General features: G+C 54.8%; 4 protein-coding genes across 4 annotated transcripts; 2 read left to right on the forward strand and 2 right to left on the reverse strand.

The window, feature by feature from the left end:
- Positions 1-882: 882 nt before the first annotated feature.
- nirA-6 (Nitrogen assimilation transcription factor nirA) lies at positions 883-3,412 on the forward strand (the record flags this gene model as incomplete). The annotated part of the gene is made up of 6 exons (XM_037315357.1): positions 883-975; positions 1,095-1,500; positions 1,556-1,977; positions 2,028-2,237; positions 2,287-2,441; positions 2,491-3,412. 6 exons carry the CDS (start codon positions 883-885, stop codon positions 3,410-3,412), a joined length of 2,208 nt encoding a protein of 735 aa, XP_037185179.1.
- Positions 3,413-3,783: 371 nt separating this feature from the next.
- Positions 3,784-5,394, reverse strand: plyC-1 (putative pectate lyase C; the record flags this gene model as incomplete). The annotated part of the gene is made up of 5 exons (XM_037315358.1): positions 3,784-4,333; positions 4,402-4,462; positions 4,524-5,032; positions 5,096-5,236; positions 5,324-5,394. 5 exons carry the CDS (start codon positions 5,392-5,394, stop codon positions 3,784-3,786), a joined length of 1,332 nt encoding a protein of 443 aa, XP_037185180.1.
- A 3,241-nt stretch (positions 5,395-8,635) lies between these two features.
- On the forward strand, positions 8,636-9,488 carry NMA2 (Nicotinamide/nicotinic acid mononucleotide adenylyltransferase 2; the record flags this gene model as incomplete). Its single annotated transcript, XM_037315359.1, has 2 exons — positions 8,636-9,328; positions 9,384-9,488. The coding sequence occupies 2 exons, from the start codon at positions 8,636-8,638 to the stop codon at positions 9,486-9,488; spliced, it is 798 nt and encodes a 265-aa protein (XP_037185171.1).
- Positions 9,489-11,157: 1,669 nt separating this feature from the next.
- On the reverse strand, positions 11,158-12,793 carry crlA (Cyclic AMP receptor-like protein A; the record flags this gene model as incomplete). The annotated part of the gene is made up of 4 exons (XM_037315360.1): positions 11,158-11,913; positions 11,968-12,183; positions 12,232-12,436; positions 12,495-12,793. 4 exons carry the CDS (start codon positions 12,791-12,793, stop codon positions 11,158-11,160), a joined length of 1,476 nt encoding a protein of 491 aa, XP_037185172.1.
- Between the last annotated feature and the right edge of the window lie 4,055 nt (positions 12,794-16,848).

A 16,848-nucleotide genomic window follows, 5' to 3' on the forward strand; every position in this document is an offset into this window, starting at 1 on the left:
CCCCGAGCTGATGAGACCTAAGCCTAAAGCTTCCTGCAACAGGAGCGGCCTCACATAGTCCATCATTCTTTTCAGATTGGTAGATAAATGGCATGGCGATCCCTCAATTCCAATAATTGGTACCTCGATAACTTGGCGCTGTTGGTTCCGTTTGACTGCAGCTGGCTTATAATGACTCGTGGTTGCCGTCAAAATGCACTCAAGAAGGCACAGCAAAACTGCTCTTTTGGACGCACAGATCTCGACAGAACTCACACTTGCAGCCTCTCGACGATCATGACACCCTTCGTTCTGGCCGCAAATATGAAAGTGCTGACTTGGAGGGCTCCCCTGGAAGGTGGTTGAGTATGTTCTTCAACAAAAAGGTGAATGTTCCTCGTAGGTATTTGAGCAGTCTTGTAAATCGATATGTGTCAGTACATATCTTCGGAAAATGCTCAAGATCCCATCAAGCGATGCCTTTCAACATTTCTTCAATGTTCCTCTACCGCATGCCTTTCCAAGGGCCTTATTCCCGGCAATGACAGTCTTACATCCCAACCAATCATAAACCTTTACCCATGATGTAGAGGGCAAGCGGCGGGGGGTCCGCGGGATACATATTCCGCTCAGCTTAGTAACCCTTCTCCAAACTCCATGTGATTGGCCCCGCACGTTTTCTTCTCAGTGAGAGAGCGGGTTCGTCAGACGACAGACACACGCCACGGCGAAGGGCAGAAGGGGGACATCTCGTTGCTGGACTCTTCCCTCGTCGCAACCAGAGGAATCTGTATTCCGCTCTCTCCGCGTGCTCCAGACCGTTCAACCGATTCTGTGATCAAACCCTTGCAAACCCGCATCGGCCAGCTTGAATCTCCGCCTCCGTCCGTCATCTTGGCCGCTATGCCCCAACCGTCAACGGAGCGGGCCGCGGGCCAACCGAAGCGCAGGTACACCTCGAAAGCCTGCGAAGAGTGCAGACGTCGCAGGGCAAAGGTGGGTGGATTCTCCTCCCTCTTTTTATACTGTCTCATCACCCATGTCTGCTCGTTGTGTTTCCTCTTCTGGTGGCATAAGAAAGGATGTTGACATCATACCTTGCCCCGGTTTGTTAGTGCGATGGACAACGCCCCGTGTGTACCCGCTGCTCCGAGCGCAACATCAACTGCATGTACAGGAGCGAGGAAGACGGCCGCAAGCCTGCTTCAAAGTCGTATGTGCAGCTCTTGAGGAACAGAATCGACCTACTGGAGGCCGTCCTGCAGTCTCACTCCATCGATATAGAGGCCTCTGTCGCGCAACTCACCGCTGCGGGGACCACCCCACAGCTGAATGCCGTCTCGACTGCGTTGGCGCCCGGGAGCAGCGACCCGGCGCTGGCTGGTCTGAGCCCCTCGGCGTTTGATGACCTCTGCACAACGTTCGAAGGGGCGTTGTCTCTGGATGAGTCGGTGAATTACGACCAGGATGGAGAGATGCGATACTTTGGACCGTCGAGTGGGCGGTTGGAGTTTCAGACTGGTAAGTGTCATTCGACCTGTGTTGATTTGACATTGAGGTATTCACATGTGCCAAGAAACCGCGCCCGAAGCCGAAGATCAAGAAAGCAGTCCTGCAACAACGAAATCTGTGGAATCAAACTGCTATATTCTCCCACTCGAGAGACTTGAGAGTGAAAACTATCCAGAAGACCTTACAAATGAGCTGATCGACTTGTTCTTTGAGTACCAAAACCCCTGGTGCCAGATCGTTGACGAGAAGCTCTTCAGACAGAGCATGAAGACCAAAGGGCGCTATTACAGTCCTTGCCTCCTCAACTGCATTCTCGCTCTGGGATCACGATACACTGATAGGATTGATGTACGCTTGCGACCCGAAGACCAGAATTCGGCCGGCAAACCGTTTTTGCAAAAAGCAGAGGTGCTCCTCCACAAAGACATGAAGCGCCCATCAATTACAACCATTCAATCAATGTCAATTCTGGTTGGGGTTTACGTTGTAAGTTATCTCACTCACCGCCTGCATCATTGGATGCTGATGACAGACAGTCATATGGTTGCGATGCTGCCGGTTGGCTACATCAAGGGATGGCAAATCGCTTGGCTCTCGACATGGGCCTTAATGTTGACGCTACATCTCTGGCTGGCTCAAATCTCATTCCTACCGAAGAAATTGAACTTCGGCGGCAGATGTACTGGGCACTGTACTGCGATGACAAGCTCGCGGCCATTTACACGGGTCGTGTTTGCAACTTCTTGGTGCGTGCAATCCTCATTCCAGATGAGGCATCCGGCTCACATGTCATAGGATGTCCAAGGAGCAGTCAATCTTCCTTCAGTGCCAGAACGGATGAGTGACGGTACAACAGACGCCAACGAAATGACTCGATGCACCAAACACATCCTTGTTCACCGAGCACTCATTGGTCTCTGCCGCATTCTCGAAAACATCCTTCTCGCCCTGTAAGATTCCTTCCCCCCTCACCATGAGCAATGGGACTAATCTTCACAGCTACGCCCCAAAACCACTCTACAAAGGGCCTCAAAGGATATCCTTCCTCCACTCATGCACCCTCGAGCTCAAGACGTGGTTCTACGAACTCCCAGCCGACCTGCGCATCGACCGCCCCAACGACATCCCTCAGGTCTACACGCTCAACATGGTCTACCACACCTGCTGCATCCTCCTCTTCAAACCCTTCCTCCTGCGCCCGAAGCAGACCACCACCGCGCCCAAGACGGACGCCATCAAGCGCGCAGAAACCCTCTGCATCGAGTCCGCGAAGCGCATCTGCCTCGCCAGCAAGAAGTACCGCCAGGTCTTTGACGGCTTCCGCAGGAGCCCCATCTCCGCGACGCACTGCATCCTCACGGCGTCGCTGGTGCTCATCCAGTACGCGAGCCCGGACCCGGACATGAGCAACAGCGGCCGGCCGTGCTGCACGCCGTACATTGAGATGTGCCTCGAGGTCCTCGGCGAGCTGTCGACGTCGTGGAACCCGGCGGGGCGCATGCGGTCGGACCTGATCAAGCTGCTGTACCAGAAGTACCCGGAGCGCATCCCGCACTCGCTGCTGCAGCAGTGCGCCCCGGACAAGAGCTGTGCCGCGGCGGCGGCAGCGGCGGCGTGTGTGGGGCCGATGAGGGAGAAGGCGTCGGCGGCGGCGGCGCAGACGCACCCGTTGCAGACGCATCCTACGCTGGAGCAGAATTTGTGTCCGCTGATGAATATGTTGGATGCGGATTTCAGCTGGGAGGCGGTGAACCAGGCGCCGCAGACGGCTCCGTTCAGCGATGCGTCTGAGTCTGTTTACAATACGCAGTTTGCGCTGGCGGATTCGATCATGGATGTCGAGGATGGTGGCCAGAATCTGATGGATGATGCGTTTTGGGCAGGGTTGAACTTTGACTTTAGCTATGAGGCGCAGTCATAGGATTTGGGACAGAGATTCTATGGAATGGATGAAAGAGTCCTTGTAAGTCGAGGGGTGTTCACCTGCTACCCCGTTGTTTTGTGTGGGTGAAGTCAACCTCATTACGGTAATCATTCATCAACTCCGGAGCAACAGAAGTTGCAAATGCGTTCACGCTGTCAGAAAGAGACACCACCAAGTTGCTATGATAAAGCCACAGGTCAGGAAGATTAATGGTATGTCCATTGAAAAGAATATGTACCTCGTCGCAAAACGACGATGGGCAGTATACACAAAGAAGAAATAAGTGAGCGTGCTATGTACAGCCAAGGGGGGTTTCACCATCACAGTCCCTTCTCCACCAACGATCCATCAAACTCATCGTCCACAGCTCAGTAAACAGCCGGGGCGAGAGAGTTGACGTAGATCTCAAGGTTGGTGTACCCGCCGGCCCCAATCTTCATACCATCAGACTTGTCGTTGGCGTCCAACCCGTTCGCAGTCTCGTACTCGTCAGGGATACCATCGCCATCGGTATCCTTCTTGGCCGTGCCGGCCTCGATGGTACCGACGCCGCCCATGGTGGCCTCGTCGGAGATGAGGGCGCCGGACTTGCCGTAGGAGGCGATCTGCTTGACGAGGGCGGCGTCGACGGCGTCGCGGGCGATGGAGGCGCCGACCTTGGCGGAGACGTGGGTGACGGCGTCGGCGGGGGAGAGCAGCTTGGCGGGGGCGGGGTAGGCGAAGGCGGTGGTCTGGATGGCCATGTTGGAGTAGCAGGTGGTGGACTCGCAGAGGGCGGCGCCGTTGAGGACGCCGTCCTTGTTGGAGTCGTAGAAGTTGTTCTTGACGTAGCCGCGGAAGTTGGCGTTGCCGCGCGTGAAGGCGGTGACGGAGGTGGAGGGGCCGGAGATGAAGTAGTTGTTGATGATGTTGGCGTAGCTGGGGGAGGTGTTAGTCTTGATGACTCGGTGAAGAGGCTGGAGAGGATTAGTTTTGAAAAGACTCACCTTGCGCCATCGCTGTCTCCGGCAATGTAGCCACCACCGCCGCCCCAGTTGTAAACAACGTCTATTCATCGAATTAGCATCAGAGCTTCCAGGAGCCGTAATGAAAACACCGAGCAACTTACTGTTCTGGAAATCGTTGACGCCCTTGACCTTCGGGTTACGGGTCTTGTTGTCGATATAAGCGTTGCGGAACAGCGAAACACCGCCAGTGTTGGTCTGCATCAAGCCGCCGCACGAGTGCGTCTCCAGGCCCTGCGCGATGATGGAGTCGGAGATGGTGACGTTGGACACCTCGCCGTTGATCGAAAAGGTCTCGTCGCGGCCCCACGAGACGGAAACGTGGTCGAAGATCATGTTGTTACCGTCGGCGATGGTGATGGCGTCCTTGCCCGAGTCGCCGCCCTTGCCCATGCGGATGCGGATGTAGCGCACGATGGCGTTGTTGGCGTTGCTCCAGCTGAAGCCGTTGCCGTAGACGGTGATGCCGCCGCCGGGCGCCGTCTGGCCGGCGATGTAGATGTTCTTGGAGACGACGATGCGCGAGCTGATCTTGATGACGCCGCCGACGTCGAAGACGACGATGCGGTTGGCTTGGGAGACGGCATCGCGCAGGGAGCCGGTGCCGGAGTCGCTGTGGGTGATCGTGTTAGTCGGGGGACGGAAGGACTAATAGGTGAGGGTGGAGCCGACGCACTCTAGGTTCGTGACCTTGTAGACGGAGCCGGTGCGGCCGCCGACGGAGTAGCGGCCGAAGCCCTCGGCGCCGGGGAACGCGAGGACGTCCGCGCGGGCGGCGATTCTGGAGCCGGTCCAGCCGGTGACACCGCACCCGGCGCTGTGGGTTTGATCAGCACTCTGCGCGTCGGAAACATTTTCGCAACATCAGACGATGTCGCATTTTGGGGTCTCTGTTGCTGCTTACGATGGGTCCTGGCACGGGAGAGCCGCGGCGAGGGTAGCCGCGGCGGCCAGGAGAGAGATGGAAGCCTTCATGGTTGTTGGGGAAGAATCGAAACAAAGAGTGTACCAGACAGCTTAAAACAGGAGGGATATACGAAGGATAGCGAATGAAACCAACGGGACTGCTGGGAAGGGGGGTGTTTGCGGCAAGCAGGACGAAGCAAAGCGAGGAAAAGGCAGAACACGACCCGAAGAACCGTGGGTCCTCGGATTGGTTTTGTAGGTCGTTGCCGTGTTGCAACGGCGATGGGCTATTCACTGTCCACCAAGCGAGGCACGTCGGATGGAGGCGCTCAGGGGCGCGGTAGGACGGGAAGGGTCATCTGGCCGTGACGAGACGAGACATTGGAGGGTGACAGGCGACGGCTGGATCTGGCATGACGGTCGTGGTTGCTTGTTCGGGGAAGCGAACGACCGGGATCTCAACCCAACACACAAGCCGTTCATGGGCTAGCATACAAGTACAGCAGACATTGCTTCTCCTGTCAGAACGTTTCTCAGGCCTCGTGGGACTGGAGCCAAAATGCCCACAGGTTTCCAGATTCCGTGCAGTAGCGCCCAGCTCAGACAGGAGAAAATACGCATGTCGGAGCGATCCTAGGGCGATTGGTGGGAATGGCAATGGTTCGGAGGCACCTCAGCGTCCTTTCGGGGGCAGAGACAGGCAGGATGTGTGCCCGTTTTGGCAGCGCTGGTGTGGGGAATCCCTGCGTTTTTGTGCTGTTTGGGTGATATTGAAGGGGCAGCGACGGGGCCTGTCGGGGCCGGGGACACGGGGCCACGGAGGTTTTCAGATTGATGAGGGCGCCGGAGGGTGGTGTTTGGGTGACATGGAGCTGGAAATACGAGCGAGAAGAGAGAGGGGAGGGAGAGAAAATCTCTTGGGATGCGGTTAAGGTTGAGGGGCGAAGCATGGCGGATGAGTTTCTTCCCACCTGTCGGACGTCATTGTCGATATTGAGTGTTGAAAGTCTATTGTGATGTAACACATGGCTATTCTATTCTCAGAGCGGACGAAAACATGCATGTTTTGGGAGTCGTTCCGCGATGAAAGTGGCAGGTAGTTCGTGATCTGAGTTAGAGAGCGACGTTCTACGGTCTTACTGCTGTGGAATTCTTCAATTAATCATTTCATTTGAACATGTTCGTTAGCATCGTGCTTATTCTCCTCGACTAATGTGACTGGTAGCGGCGTCATTCGGCCTTCCATGAAACTTAAGCAGGATAGCCCCAGGTGAACCGGTGTTCGTTCACCTTGTACCTTCTTCACAATCGTCGATTGGTATGAGTGGTCAAAGTAGAGTCTCAACCGGCTTCTCAACCAATGAGCCTCAGATCGGTCGTCAATCGCGCTTCACCTGCCATCCGATCTCATTTGAGACGCTGTGGCCAGTAGCAGCAAACAGCCCCCGGTGTGGCTGAGACGGAGGATGTTGAGAGCATCTTTGTCATCAGTCTTTGGATGAGGAGGAGGAAGGGGGCCCGGCAGTTGGAGCAACACAAGACGGACGACGGTGCCGAAGAGAGCTTGGAGCGCACGCGTCTTTGATGGGGCACGGCGGCGGCCGGGAGAGCGCCGACGAGCGCTAACGAATTCCCAAAACGAGGGGCGATGTCGGAGCAGGGGGGCCGCTGGGAGCTGCAAAGCTTTTTTTCTTTTTTTTTCTCTTTCTGTCTGGCAGGTCACGAGGCGATTGAGTTTTGGGGACTCAGTCACGTGGCCCCTCAGTGTTTTCTTCTTGCTCGTTCTTGTTGCTGAGACAGAGTTCAGAGCCAAAAAAGAATGCGACCGACAGCGAATGAGGTGTCTTCGGCAAGTCATTCGCAGGGTCTGGCCGGGGATTGCTACCCCTCTTCTTCAGACAGCGAGCAGTAGCAGAAACGTCTGGAAAAATCGGAGAATGGATGAAGGGGCTGAGGAACGACTTTAGTAGGACAGAGCTGTTCTCAGTGAATTTCATGGAGTTGAGGCTGCTTGAGTCACCCGCAACTCGGTGCCTTGCTGTGGCACACGGCACGGAGTTGCTCTGCCTTATCAAAAGTGCACATTGCCTCAGCAACTGTCAAGTCTCGCTCATCATCCATCAAAACTTCCGGGCTAATGAATGACCGCGGAACGTTGAAGGCTATGCGCGATTGAGCAAATGATGGATCGGGCCAAAGCCGGCGGTTCGGCTTTGGACTTCCGCGTGGTCCGCGGGCCACGATGCCCTCAACATACCTTGGGTAGGCCACACATGGAATACAGTCCCGATGGCAGAGACTCAACAACTGCTCGTAGCCAGGAAAGGCACGGGCGAGTTCCGGCTTGTTCTGACCGCTGAATCCAGCCAGGACATGTGCAGGGTGAAACAAATTAGCAAACGCGCCGTTTAATGCACATGGCTTAAACATGCCAAAGGCGGCGATCAGAAAGGCGCCGACAGCGACCAGACCGCGCACCTTGTCGACCCCTTCAACCCCTCCAATCACAGCCCGTCCCGCGGTGGGGGGGCTCTGCTTAGTCACCACCTGCAACAGGAGGAAGGCCCCACCGACCCCTCTTGCCCTCGATGCGAATACTCCGTGACTGGCAGAAGTGCCCGCTCGTGAAGGCAACCGCCGCCGCACCGGAGTTTAGCACCTTGCACCTTCTGTCTCAGTGTCATCTAGAACCTTAGTCACGCAATTCCCGCCCGCCGCCGCCGCCCCAACCTGCTCTGCTCTGCTCTGCGTCTGTACCGTTCCGTCAAGGTATTAACTTGCCGACACACACACACACACACACCAAAACAACCTACCCTCTCGGCTCTTCCTCTCACCCAACCCAACCGCCCCAACTCCATCCCTCGGCGAAACCAACTCAACTCTGTAAACAACATATTTTGCCGTCCGACAATCATCAATCGCTACAGCAGCCATCCATCGTTAGCAAGGTACTTCCACACCTCAATGCGTCTCTTCCTCAAGTACTCCCGACTCGTCTGCCTTCTTCATTCCCGCATGACGTCGATAGCGCAAGGCTGACCAAGCACCTGGACTCACCAGCAGATCCCGTCATCCTCCGTCCTGTCCCGCGCCGCACCTCACTAGGCACCGACCGATAGCCGCATCCCCGAGACACCAGACACTACCAACAACACCACCACCACCACCCCTCCTTCGCTCGCGCCCGCTACACACGACGCAAACCAGACCTCCGAGTCCGCGTCGCCCATCTCAGCAACACCTCCAACCGGGCGTCCCCGTACGCCTCTCGCAAAATTTTGCCTCGACCCCGGAACCCGCAGCAACCATGGTCGCCAGCCCCGAGACCATCGAGGCCATGACGCCTCCCGGCTACTCCTTCCCCGACCACCGCCTCCGCCTCACCCAGTCCGAACCCGACCGCGAGCCCCTCGTCCTCGTCGCCCCCGGCTCCTACTCCCCCATCACCTTCCTCCACCTGCGCATGGCCGTCATGGCCGCCGACTACGTCCGCTACAACACAAACTACGAGCTCGTCGGCTCCTACCTCTCCCCCGTCTCCGACGCCTACAAGAAGCGCGGCCTCGCCCCCGCCTGCCACCGCCGCCGCATGTGTGAAATCGCGGCCGAACAGACGTCTAAATTCCTGATGGTCGACCCCTGGGAGGCCGAGCAGACGGCCTACGTGCCCACTGCCGTCGTCCTCGACCACTTTGAGCACGAGATCAACGTCAAGCGCGGCGGTTGCAACGGCAAGCGCGTTCGCATCGCAGTCCTCGCCGGTGCCGACCTGATCAACACCATGAGCCAGCCCGGCGTGTGGTCGCCCTCCGACCTGCGTCACATCCTGGGCGATTTCGGCGCATTCGTCCTCGAGCGCGCGGGCGTCAACATTGACGAGGCGCTGACGAACCTGAAGGAGTGGGAGGATCAGATCTACTACATTCCCCAAGTCGTCCCCAACGACGTGTCGAGTACTAAGATCCGTCTGTTGTTGAGGAGGAATATGAGCATTGACTACGTACGTTTCTTCCGTTTCCCCTTCGAAGAAAGATGCATAAACTGACTCATCACAGCTCATCCCCTCCCAAGTTATCGAGTACATTGAGGAGCACGGTCTCTACACAGAAGACGACGCGACAACAAATGAGACCGGCAAGGGCAAGGAGGTAGCCCAATGATGTCACCGAAGAAGAGCACTGGGCGCAATTTGATTCTGTAGAGAAAGAGTCACAGCGAGATATGATCCAAGAGAGAGAGAAAGACAGAAAGACAGCGAACGAGGACAGAGAAAGGGGTGTTGTAAATGGCGTGGATATCAGCGTTTGGATTTAGCATGAATATGTCTCCTCTCGCGGAAGAGACCGAAGAGCGGAGAACGATTAGTTTTCTTGTTGTTTTTTGTATGGGTTTACGGTGCATCGGGCGGGCTGGTTTTCTTTTCCTTATATCGACTACAGGGACATCTCCCAATCCACAATCAGAAGTTTTCTTCGACGGCCTCGTTTGGTTCCGTCACTATACCCTTGGTCCCAATCATCCATTAATGTGACGCGTGACTCATTTGATATGGAACTACCAGGTTCCTCTTTTGAATATTTACGAAAATTCTCGGTCAAGTTCTTTCCAATCCTCTTGTTATACGAGAGAACCTCTCCCGAATCAGCTTCAATGCACCAACAGATATCCTGCCATTCAGCCTCATCTTCAAGGTCACAGAGAGGCTTGCAGGAGATGATTGGGTCCCCTCCATCGTCGCCGACCATTTTGCCGTCAGGTACCCACGGTGCCGTCGACCCGCCATTCGAGACTTCATGTGTCCAATCCGCCTATGAAATCTTCATTGCCTTTGCTGCTTGGGGCAGTGGTACAACGCATCGTCAGCAGGTCGTCGATGTTAAAGTTTCGAAACCGCCGCGTGTTCACACGCCGGCGCGCAACTTTTGCCTTTTCTGTTTCTTTTGCTCTCAGCAGCTAAGAATACTTGCTTCGAACAAATTGGAAAGCTTGCCCTTGCGCTAAAATACAGATGACTAAAGTATCTATGTTGTGGTCATACCAGCTGTTTGCTAACGCGAGAGGAGAGCCAGGACAGAAATCATATGAGATGGGGAAAGAAATCTATCCTTGAATAAGACAAAAACACAAACTTTTAAACTTGCGACCAAGTATGTAATCAGAAACAGAGGGTTTAGATCTACTTCTACTCTCAAGTACCTCTATGGAAGGATGTTGTTCTTCGCTATTTATAACATATAGCTTGATAACGAAATCATCCGAAGTAAACTAACTGGCAAATCGGCAACCGATGCTTTATCGGGGCCTTTGATTAGGATTTGTAACGTTCTGTCGTAACTCACACAACTCGTCTGTTGAATTTCATAGGCAAGGAAGACACGCAGGCCTTGATATGTGTTGATCTTCTGGTCGACAAGAGCTACATTGAGTTAAGCCTCGACTATTAGAGAGTGTCCAGACAATTCGAGTCGATGATGCCTTTCTTTGGCAGTGCCAGTTTATCGACTCGTTGCTTTGTCAAAGGAAATGAGCTGACACTCGAAGAAGCACCAAGATGATACATAAGGGCATCTGATGATATTATGTACGACGGATGGTTGACATCGCCAATTCATAAGCAAATACATGGACCCCGCGAATCGATCGCCGCCGGCCCGGAAAATATGCAACCTCCAAAATCCCCCAATATGATGGCTGCTGGTATGTCCTCCAACGCTGCTTTGGACTTGACCCCAACCCCCAAAACGATTAGCAATGTACACATCCTGACTCCTCAATAATGGCCGAGTCCCTTGAAGGACTCATGACCTTCAATTTACACCAACAGCCGAGTCATACACTAAACGACCCCCGCATGGCACGAACGGTCCCAACAGCCGGTGGTGCTGTCAACTCCAGCTCGCTAGTCTGGTCGCTCCCATGGGCTTTGGAATGACCATATCGATTGCATATGAATCGGTCATGGTGTTCGGTTCTCAGAACCTCGATCCTCCTCCCGCCAAGACCACTGTCGCAGTTGCTGTGGAGTCGCCGGGCTTGCTGCCGGTGTCTCATGTCCGCCCACTCCTCTTTGAAAGTAGACTTGGTAGTCATGAAGAAGATGACAGCATTCCACACGCCTTGAAGCGGTAGAACCGTAGCGCTCGCGACACTCAGGCCGAAGCTGATGTCGTTAGGCTTGATGAGGTTGTAAACCCGGTTGATGGAGCTCGGCGTCCAAGTAACGAAAACCGAAATGGCAAAGATGAAACTCGTCCGTAAGTATGCGAGCTTGACAGGGTCGAGGCTTCGGAGACGAGCCGAGAACTTCTCATTGACGGAATTAACGCAATGGAAGATTGAGCGTCTTGGTTCTGGTGGAGGTGGGCTTGAAGTACATGTCGTTTCGAATTGCGGACTGCTCGGCGGGGCATCATGCTCGTCACTTGTGCGCCATGAGCGCTCGTGTCGAGTTTGCTGATTGGAGGGCAAGTCTGGTGTCATTGCCGATTGAGGGATCGCTGGTGGTGTCCAAGGTCTTGGGGTGGCGGTAGTAATTTGTATCTCCGTCATAGCGGTGCCGTAGAACTCGGTGCGACTTGTGAGATTCTGATGTGTGTCAACGAAAGGCCAATCATTGGGAGTGAGTGACAGTTGAGCTACCTTTTCTGCAGAGTCTCGTTCATCCGAGCACGAGAGGTCTTTGTTGTCTCTAGCCGGGTTGCTGAAGGTCAAGTTTCGGAGTTGGTTGCGTTGATGGAATACATGGTAGCCGACGGCAAAGTAAATGACACAGGAGCCGAAGATGCAGCACCAGATAGGTATGTAGTAGGTGTAAATGCGAAGGACGCTCCATTTGTTGTTGATCCAGCACCAAAGCTGAGCCACGTCAGACATGCCCTTTGATCTCGAGGAACCTGGACTTACTGTGGAATCGCCGTAGATCAAGTCGTCTGGCCCGTCGGGCCTGAGAAGAAGAAGAGAGAGAGCAGGAATCAAAGGAATGCCGAAACAGACAAGACAGTAAACCCAGAGGTGTTTGCGGAATGAAGAAGGGTTTGCGCCGGCGAAGAAAACAAGGAAGACGTTGATGGCCATAGCAAAAGACCACCAAGGATCCGATTGCATGAACCTGTGGAAGTGGGTGTTAGTGGTGACAACGCGAGGGAAATTCGTGAGGGCAAACCAACATTTCAAGCAGGAAACCCTGAAGCTGACACAAGGCGGAGGTTTCGCCGGCACGAAGGCCGTCGTACCCCATTGCACAGGCAACACTTGCACCAACGTTCGCGATTGAAGCCATAAGGATGAAGAGATTGGGGACTGTCCGAAGACGCTTGAAGGCGTAGTAGGTGATGAATATCAAGGTGACGCCGACCAATGACAACGAAGCCCCGACTCTTTCGAGGGCGATGACGATGTCAATTTGCTCTTGGGAGAGGGAATCCGAAGTCGCCCTTGCGACGGGAGCGCCGTGGCTGTCTCCCATACTCGTTGGTCGGCTCAATATGGAGGTTGGGCTTGGACCTTTGATGAGTGTGAGGACGAGTTGACGAGTCGACGAGTCGCCTGTGTGAAATGGTCAGCATGGGAGTCTTTTCTGTCCTCCACGCCAGGACGCATAATGAGCAGAGCGGCAGGCGTACTTGGAACCGGATGCTGGAGGCTGAAATGCAAGCCGGATGGTCGCGATTCGAGGGTCCCTGATGTATGTCGGATAGGGCCGAAACACGAGGGAAAGAAGAAAGTAATGACAGTTGTGGTACAGGAAACACGGGCGGAACAAAGAACTTGGACACTCTGGATGGACAGGCCACGGAGAGGTGTGTTGAAACGAAGCGGCAGGCCTCGATGGCTCGGAGCCCGAGCGAGATGCCGTGTTGCTGAACGGCAGCTTTGTGCGACGATCCACTGGCCACTGCAACGCAAAGTAGGGAGAAGCGTGAGTCGGAGCGCGCTGTTGATCTTTGGCTTCGAGCTGGTCGAGGAACGAGCGGTCGAAATAAGATCGACAGGCGGTAGGCGAGGTCGTGTATTAATCTCAGGCAGCCCAGGCTGGTAGCCACATGGGATCGAGCAGCTGCATGACAGACCGTGGCGCTGGAGAGAGAGGCCAAGTACGGCGCGGTTACACGGCCGAGAAGGTGTGAAGCAGACGTTGCATGGGTCGTGATGGTGGAGGAGGGTTCGTCTGGATTATGGTGGTGGTGGTGGTGGTGGTGGAGGAGGAGGACGTGAAGGAGAAGTAGAAAGACGGTTGCGAGAAAGTACAGGAGGCTGCAAGCAGATGAAGCCGGCAAGGAAGAAGAGGAAGGTGCCAGGGCTTCGGACATTCAAGAGCAGTGCACTTTCTGAATTGGGTACTGGCGTTGGCAACAATATGGGGTTGAAAATGGTAAAGTCTAGATTTTAACACGAGGAGGCAACGGCCGAATGATGCTTGCTATGTAAATGGGAGGAAGCAGCTGGCCAGGGGTAGGCACCAGGAGGCAATGGCCAAGAGATGAAGTCGAAATAGGACACTGTGGACCAGGAGGGAAGGAGCGGGCAGGTGGACTCGTGGAGACGGGACGAGGGGAGGCAGGCGGTGCCATGGGATGGGGAAGGAGAGGGGCGGAGAGGCGCAACTGCCAGCTCAAGATGGTAAGGCTGTGTGCGAATATCCCGGGGAGGGAAGGAAGGAAGGAAGGAAGGAAGGACGGTGGTTGTTGCTCGAGTCTCGGACTCGAGGGAAAGACCTGGTGGACCGCGACTGTCACAGGCCGGGAAGGAAGGACGAAGGGGGGGGAAAGGTCCTTGGAAAAGGCGGCACAGCAGTCACGGAGGAGAAGCAATGCTGGACAAGGCAAAGAAAGGCAAGGTATCTCAAGCATCACAGCCGCACTGTAAGGCGAGTCTGGTCAGATATTTGCGTTGTTGCATCTGCAGATCTCATGCATGGCCTGTCTGGGGGCGCTCGGCAGGGCTGGGCGACAGTTGTTGGCTGGCCCTTGGCCCTTGGCCCTTGGATGAGCAGAATGAACAAACAAACACTGTGGCTGACTGAAGGGAAATGGCTGTGGAACTGCACTCGATAAAAATAAAGCATGGGCAAGGTATTCCCCATTGACAGTGTGTAATAGATCATAGAAGGTAGCCAAATTCCTCCATGTCGATCGGGACGAGATGAATATCCCCATCAGACAAGCAACAGAGCATCAGACGGAGACGTCGCACTTCGTCTGATTGCTGACGGGGCCATCCCCGTTTCCTCGGATGACGATGATGACAGCGGGGGCCGTGAAGGCGGGAGGCAGGAACCGGGCAATATCTTCCGCACTTTGGGGAAGGACGGGACCTGAGGTGAGGAGGAGATGGAGGAGGTGTTACTTCCACATGAAGTCTGGGGTGGGGGTCAAAGAAGCGTCCGTCGTGGAAGGAGCAATTGGATGCAACCGACACTTGGCTAAGAGGGACGCGACTGCAGGAGCTGGAAGCCAAAGGGCAGGGCAGGGCAGGGGCGTCACACAACAAGTGGAAGCTGCTCCGTTTGGCCTGCCTCTTGCCTCGATCGTTCGGTATGCCTCCAGCTTTGCCTTTCTACGGACTGCTTCACTTGAAGCGCCACAATGCTGGAGGTGAGGTGAGGTGTGGTGTGCCTCCAAGACCATCATCCAATGAACAGTTAGCGCTGACCGCCAATTCCAAGACTTCCCTCTCTCTCCGGTCATCATCATGGCTGAAGTATTGCCGCATGCCTGATGCTCCTTTCCATCTTGCATCCCAACGACGCAACCCGCCGCTTTGTCGGTCAGATTGAAGGTGTAAGGCCGACACGAGGACCTCCAAGACGGATGGAGCAGCAAAAATGCGAAGAGGATTCGACCCATCGTCAACGATCGACCCACCCCGATAATCGAGATGCAGACGACGTGGACCCTGGAGCAAAAGAGACATGCACCGATCGACCCCCTACCTAGCGGTGTCGACATCCCCAGGACCCCAGAATCCCCGTCTCCTTGTCTCGTCAGCTGTCGCGGCTGCCAAGCACCCAAGTCTCCTGCGAAATGAGAACTGAGAGCCTGACAGATGCGATGCACCCCACTACCGTTGCAAGCCTCCAACGTGGTGGCTAAGGCTGCATTGTCTTGCCTTGCTTGTACTGTGCACCGAGTGGGACGGCGTGGAGATGAAGGATGTGATGGACCGGGGCGGGAAACGACTATCCACTGCCCAACAAAAGACAACATCAGCAAACTGCCTGCCGCCACCAAGCCGCGGCGACAGCATCTGATCCGCGGAGAATCTGGAGAAAAGCAAGAAGGCGGCACAGCGGTACCAGCAAACACATAGCGAGCACTCCCAACAGGCCCAGCGCCAAATCCGTAATGCTGCTTGTCACGCTGCATCTACGAATCATGTTCGTCCTTTTCGTTGTTTGCCCCCTCCAGCGACTCCAATACCATTTTTGCCAGCTCAAAATTCAAACGCCAAAAAAGAAGAAGCCGATACCGTACCAACTGAATCCTCGGGAAGTCTCCAAACGATTCCCAGAACCGCAGAAAATGCCCCCTTGGCTGTCGGGTATCATCGAATCATTTCGTCGTCAACAGACTGACAGTTCCGTGTCTCGTTCTTGCCCTCGGGCCAATTTCAAAGTCATTTCTCGGAAACACTATGTCGTGGCACGCATACGAGGAGTGAGCCAATCGACGCAGCGCACCGTGAGCTTTGCGAATGCAAGCAGCCTAGGTGCAGCTCGTCAGGCCGGCCAATAAGGAGTACCTATGAATTCGGCCGTAAAAATTTGTGAAGCAAGCAGGGTTATCACATCGAGACGAGCAAGCCCTGACGCCTCGGTTTTAGAACAAGGGAAAAAGCTGCTTTGATCGAGGCATTCGCGCCTTGCAGAGCTGCAATCGGTCTGAAGAAGAAATCGGACTCGATATCAAGTTCATTGTCGGATGCCGTGCCGAAGCAAACACCAGGATCACTCACGACAAGACCTTGTCTTGTTTTGGATCCGAGATTCCAAAAGTCCACGAATACCCATTCAAAGATCACCATGCAGGCAAGCAAACACCATCGTCCACGTCTTTAATCAACGACCCACCAATCATCGTAATCGGAGTTGTCAGTCCCTTGGACGTTGAACAAGGTCTCCCCAGATCCAGAATCAATCTCACGCCATATCCCCAATTCCATCGAACGGGCCACCGTGCGGTGTTTGCTGTCAGGGGGTTACGGCCGCAACTCGACCAACAGTTCCCTCAACTGTTGCCTATTTCGTCGCAACCAATGTGTGCTCATCTCGGTCTGTCACATTACTTGATCACATCTTTCCTCTTTCCACCACGTTGTTTGCACCGGGCTGCAGCCGACCAACTCAAGAACAGCATCCTAGCAGAAGCCACTGCCAACGATGCGCATTCAAGGAGCCGAGTATCTCTCAGTGTCAATCAACACCTGGCACCGTTTACCAGGTCTTAGTCGGTTAGCAAGTTAAGCAATGGTGAGATAATGAGTGATTCCAGATTACTGGAGAAAAATCGGCAATTCACAGTC

The sequence above is a fragment of the Colletotrichum aenigma genome, assembly GCF_013390185.1.
Source record: "Colletotrichum aenigma strain Cg56 chromosome Unknown KSG_Cg56_contig01, whole genome shotgun sequence".
Lineage (NCBI taxonomy): Eukaryota > Fungi > Ascomycota > Sordariomycetes > Glomerellales > Glomerellaceae > Colletotrichum > Colletotrichum aenigma.